Source organism: Arachis ipaensis, chromosome B09 (genome assembly GCF_000816755.2).
Source record: "Arachis ipaensis cultivar K30076 chromosome B09, Araip1.1, whole genome shotgun sequence".
Lineage (NCBI taxonomy): Eukaryota > Viridiplantae > Streptophyta > Magnoliopsida > Fabales > Fabaceae > Arachis > Arachis ipaensis.
The window spans coordinates 2,365,686-2,372,007 of NC_029793.2; the positions used below are offsets into that span (position 1 = coordinate 2,365,686).

Below are 6,322 nucleotides of genomic sequence, written 5' to 3' on the forward strand. Positions count from 1 at the left end.
TTTTGAATTATTTTATGTGAAATTTTGAAATAGAATATTTTTAGACACGCTAATTTAAAAAAAATGCAGTTATAATAATTATTCAACTCTTTTTATTAAATTTTGTCCTATTGACATATATTTTATGGTAAAAACTGGTGAAGTCGACTTCATGTGAAGTTTTCATCTAACGGCTCTCAGGTATCAACTTCACGTGAAGTCGACTGCACCTGACTTTCTATCATATTTTATTCTTTACTCAATTATTATTATGGACCACACTATATGATTATGATTTATGAATCTCAATGTTTCATCACGCTAAGCACATATATATTAACAATAATGGTACTAAAGTAAGTCGTCATATACAGTTCTATTACATTTCTTAATAAAATAATAGGTTGAGTGGTCAAATTATTTATCTGTTTAAATAAGACAAGTATTAAAAATTTTAATTCTGTTTTATATATTTTTTTTTTGGTGACTATTCTGTTTTATATATGATAATAATTTATTGATCAACAATGAATTTTTTATTAAAATTTTTAAGTAGTAAATTTGTGAAAATAATAAAAGTTAGCCAATATAAATTTTGTACATGTAGTATATATTTAGATTTTGGATATATTTTTTAACTTTTTGTATTATGATATTTTTTAACTGATTATTATTGTTCTCCTAATAGAACCGATATTTTCAAATTGTAGGTTGTAAGAGTTTCAAAAGTTTTAGGATCATGGCCTGAAAAAGAAATATGTAAATTTTATAGGGTGAGGGTAAAAACTAACGAGCTATGTAACACATTGATAATCAATCAGTCTTTATATATATACTATTTCTTGGTGCAAATAATTGTACTACGATAACTAATCAATTTATTGAGTTGGTCTTGATCCTTAAATAAAAATATGAAAATGATTTATAGTACAGTGGTCCACAGTCCACACACTCAACAAGAGTGTTGTTGTATTATTTTGTTCAAACCATTAAATTTTATATAAATGACCAAGATAATATATATTATGTTATTATATGACATCGTTTTCTATGATCATATGAGACACTAAAAAAATCAACCCTATTATAAATAAATTATGAGAGATGTGACCAATATAAATAATAGATTATATTTTAGGTCTATTAACAAAAATTATATTTAAGTAATTTAAAATTTAAATTTTAAAATTAAAATTAATTTTTTAAACCTATTATTTATATTTTTCAAACAAATGTTATTTCCCAAAAGATCATAATAATTAGGTAGTCAGTTATACACTAATTATGCATATCCTAATTTACTATTTTACCTTTTATCAGCCTCTCTAAAAATATATACCAATTGATATTGGTGTTGGCGGGTGGAGGAACAACCGTATTTCGAAGTGTTATTTCTAAGTGTAAAAGATAAATAGGTCTTTGACTTTTTTTTGTGAATATTTTTGTTTTTGACCATTGAAAAATATTTTTAAGTCACTGACGTCCTTAAAAGTTGGACGGATCAGTCCCTTCGTCCAAATGCCTCCGTCAACCCAACGGAAAAGTTTGACGTGACTCCCGTAATGCTTGTCACGCGTACGCGTTGTCATGAATTTAGCAAAACATCATTTTTTCGTGAATTCTTCACTTTACATGCTCTTTTTTCATTTCTTTCAAGCCATTATTGCCTTCAAAACTTTAAATCACTCAAACAAACATATCAATGTATCGAATGGGAGAAAATAAATTAAATTTAGCAATTTAATAGCCTAGAAAGCATGTTTTCAATCATTAAGCACACTTAGGAGAAATTCACAAAACCATGCTATTTTAGTGAATAAATGTGAAAAAAGTTGATAAAATCCACCAAATTCAATACAATATAAGCCATAAAATTGTGGTTCATCAACTAATATACAAAATGCGTCTACCTACTTGGTTAAAAATGAATCAATCTCCAAGAACATATATGAACAAGTAGGGCTAAGATAGTATGATAATTTATGAATTCCACTAATTCAAATCTCAAAATGAAGTATAAATATATTTGTAAGAAGAAAGCTCGTGAAAGCAAGGAACAAGGGATTGAGCATCGAACCCTCATCGGAAGTGTTTTCACTCTAATCTCTCTAGTGTTTGAGGGTTAATTCTCTCAATTCTCTACTAATCTTGTTTTCTAAGGCTTGCTCTTCTTCTACCAATCAACATATATTCAATGCATGAATACACATATCAAGAAGTCTTTTCAAGGGTTATAATGGGGTTAGGGCTAAATTTAATTTACTTTTTTCCCATTCGATGCCTTGATATGTTTGTTTGAGTGATTTAAAGTTTTGAAGGCAATAATAGCTTGAAAGAAATGGAAAAAAACATACAAAATGGAGAATTCATGAAGAAATGAGGTTTTGCTGAATTCATGGCGACGCGTACGCATGTGTCACGCGTATGCGTGAGAAGGAAGTCTGTCAGGCGATGCGTACACCCACGCGTACGCGTGACAAGCATTACGGGAATCACGTCAAACTTTTTCGTTGGGTCTGACCAGAGGCATTTGGACGAAGGGACTGATCCGTCCAACTTTTAAAGACGCCAGGGACTTAAAAATATTTTTCAATGGTTAGAAACAAAAATATCCGCTGAAAAAAAGGTCAATAACCTATTTGTTCTTTACTCTATCTTTAATAAGAGAATAATAAATATAAATATACTACTCATTCATCATTTGAATTACATTTCTTCTCTAAATCGTAATTTAATTTAGTTTATCCTTATTATATGGCGCTACCAGAAGTGAAAAAAACAAGTATAACCAAGTATTTTAACTTTTATAAGAATTATCAGAATGTATTGAGACTTGAGAATGGCTTGGGTGTATATGTATGTGAAGAATTATATATATCATCCAAATTAAACTTGTAATCAAAATAAATTAGAGAAGGAAAAAAAAAATAAAGAAGCGAGAATAATGGGAACCGAAACCCCTCTAAAGCTTCCTACCATTGACTTCAATGACCTAAACATGGATGATAGTAATAATAATTGTAAGTGGGAGGAAGTGAAATCAAAAGTGCACAATGCATTAATAGAGTATGGTTGCTTTGAAGCAATATTTGATAAAGTTCCTTTAGAACTTTGCAAAGATTTGTTTCCTTCACTAGAAGAGCTCTTTGATCTCCCTATACAAACCAAGAAACTCAATGCATCTAAGAAGCCCTATCATGGATATGTTGGCCAATTTCCAATGGTGCCACTTTATGAAAGCATGGGAATAGATGATGCAAATGTTCTTGAGAAAGTTGAAGCCATGACCAACATCTTGTGGCCTAATGGAAACCCAAATTTCAGGTATCCACTAATTGTTCAAATTTAAAGTACTTAATTTTGTAATTTACCTACTTTTTTTTTTTGAGTGAATACCCATCGAGCTCCTGACAATTATCTCAAAAGGACAACAAGGCCCCCAAAGAAAAAAAACACCCAATCCGATCCCTGATTTTTTTTTTTGGCACAGGGATCTCGTTATCCTTTCGAAATAATTATCAGGGGCCGGATTGAGTTTTTTTTTTTTTTTGTCAAGAATCTCATTGTCTTTCAAGATAGTTGTCAGGGGCTGTTTTGAGTTTTTCTTTTTTTTTTCTTTTAGCCCCTTTCTCAAATGAGTGATTCTTTTGTTATAAAATAATTTCACCCACCAAAAACTTAAACAAATGCATAGGAATATATAGATGGTTTTTTTTTTATGCGAGATTGAGTTTTGTATGTAAATTAGTGTATAATTTTTTTCTTGAAATATTCTTCATTATGTATATTTATTAAAAAATATTTTGCTATTTTTAAAACTTCAATCCAAAATCTCTTAGCTAGCTAGTTAGAATGTGTAAATCATCTTGACTAATTTTATATTTATTAATAATATACACATTTAATAAATTAAAAGAAGAATTAACGAGACACGTTAGTGTCTAAGAATGAGAGATAATAATAATAATAATAATTGAATTTTAAAGCTTGATATCATAATAAATTTAATACTATGTCATTAAACAAATTTTGTTTAAAAATAAGCTATTGCATAAATAAGAATAACATAAAAGGTTTTATATTCTAACAAATTCAATAACATGATACCATTTATGGTAACACTTTTCATACCTTGATACATGTGTACCACAATACAACTCACCACTCACAAGTGACATGTTACATATAGTAGAAAAGTTTTAGTTTTCAAATGTAGCGAAAATATGTATTTCAGTAATCTTAACAGTTAATTTTAATCGATATATATGATATATATTTTTATGATAATATTAATAAAAAATAAAAAAATGATTAAAATTTATTTTATTTAGTATTTATTAATTACTGTAGTAATTAATAAATATTAATTACTACAGTAATTAATAAATATTAAATAAAATAAATTTTGATTGATTTTGACTAAATTTTGTTGTTATCGAATATTTTCGATTTTTTATAATTGAAATTGACAGTTAAAATTATTGAAACAGTAGTATATCTGGTACACTCGAAATTCTTCCTATATCATATCTATACAACAAAATGGGTTTTTTATTAAAAAAAAATGTTTGTTACTTTTGCAGCAAAACTATTCATTGCTTCTCTGAAAAGCTATCAGAGTTGGATAAGATTATTAGGAAGATGGTTTTGGAGAGCTTGGGAGTTGAGAAGTACTTAGAGGAGCACATGAACTCAACCAATTACCTTATTAGGGTTATGAAATACAAAGGCCCTCAAACAAGTGAGACAAAGCTAGGCCTCAGCTCTCACACAGACAAGAATGTTGTTACCATTTTGTGCCAAAATCAAGTTGATGGCTTAGAGATTTTGACTAAAGATGGAAAATGGATAAGCTTCAAGCCCTCCCAACCTGGCACCTTCATTGCTATGATTGGTGATGCCCTCCATGTAATAATTTCCTTATTATTTCACCATTTCTCAACTTTAATTTGGCAAAAGGAAAAAATTTTTTGTGTTACTATTGTTGTTTTCAGGTTTCAGAATTTATTAGGTAAGTGTTCATCCCTATAAATATTGAGAATGATAGTTGTGGTTGATCTATCAAATTATTTTTTTAATTAATTCTGGTATATGTTCAATATTTATAAAAATATTTTATTTAAATTCCACATTTCAGATGGAATTAACGTTTAGGGATAATTTTGATACAAATAAAAAATATTAAAAATAAAATTAAATATAATTAAATATTTTTAAAAAAATCACAAACATTAGAAACAAAAATATATTTCATTAATATTATTATTGTTGTCGTGTCGTTTTAATTTGTTGATGATTTTGAAATTTATGATGATTTATGTGGTTGTTATACGAAATTTTCAGTCATGGTCAAATGGGAGGCTCCATTCAGCTTTTCACAGGGTGATGATGAGTGGGAATGAAGCAAGATACTCTGCAGGGTTGTTCTCTATACCAAATGGTGGGTACCTTATAAAAGCACCACAAGAGATGGTTGATGATGATCACCCTCTTCTCTTTAAGCCTTATGATCATGTTCACTTCCTCAACTATTATTACTCTCCACAAGGCCAGACAGATCAATTTGCTCTACGCACTTATTGTGGTCTTTAATAAATATACAAGCTTTATTTATAATTATTTGTGTTTCTGAATGCACTACTTTAATTTATTTACCTTTGACTTAATAAAATTGTGCCATTATTATGTGTCATGTCATCTTCTCCAATTGAATGATCGTTATTAGAACTTTGGATTGCTAAATTAGTATCATCATTGTCTTTATTAGCGGCGGTTTCTACCAATCGTTCAAATAACCGTTGTAAATTAGAATTTTGTTGTGGATCCTTTTTACGACAATTTAAAACTGCTGCTATATTCGAAACTAAAATTGGTTATGTATTATTAAGGACAATTTTGAACTGTCACAATATGCCAATAATATTTAAAAATTCCGCATTTGTATTGCTGCTGTTTTGTAACCGCCGCTAAAGCTAGAACACAAATATAACATTATAATTTTTTGCAGCGGTTCTATAAACCANAAATTTGGGATTGGGGTTGAATTAAATTTTAGTTTATCATTATTGTTTTCATTCATAATATCAAATAGACTCATGCCTGTTTAGTTTGAACCCACTTAACTCGCGTGTTTATATTTATTTTTATGGGGAGAAAAATAAATCTTATAAAATAATTCATATGATTGATATTATAGATACTGTCCAAAATAAAGTAGAGACAATCGGTAATGGCTAATAATCACGTTAACTTTTATGATACTAGAGATTAATAGATTTATTTATATGTTGCTTTCTCTGATGTAGACAACAAAAAGTGGGGGAAAAGTAGAGGTTACCCGTTA

At 28.7% G+C, this 6,322-nt stretch overlaps 1 protein-coding gene across 1 annotated transcript; it reads left to right on the forward strand.

Moving 5' to 3' along the window:
* Positions 2,856-5,671, forward strand: LOC107619651 (probable 2-oxoglutarate-dependent dioxygenase AOP1). The gene is made up of 3 exons (XM_016321942.2): positions 2,856-3,303; positions 4,563-4,887; positions 5,323-5,671. Exons 1-3 carry the CDS (start codon positions 2,924-2,926, stop codon positions 5,569-5,571), a joined length of 954 nt encoding a protein of 317 aa, XP_016177428.1. The 5' UTR covers positions 2,856-2,923; the 3' UTR covers positions 5,572-5,671.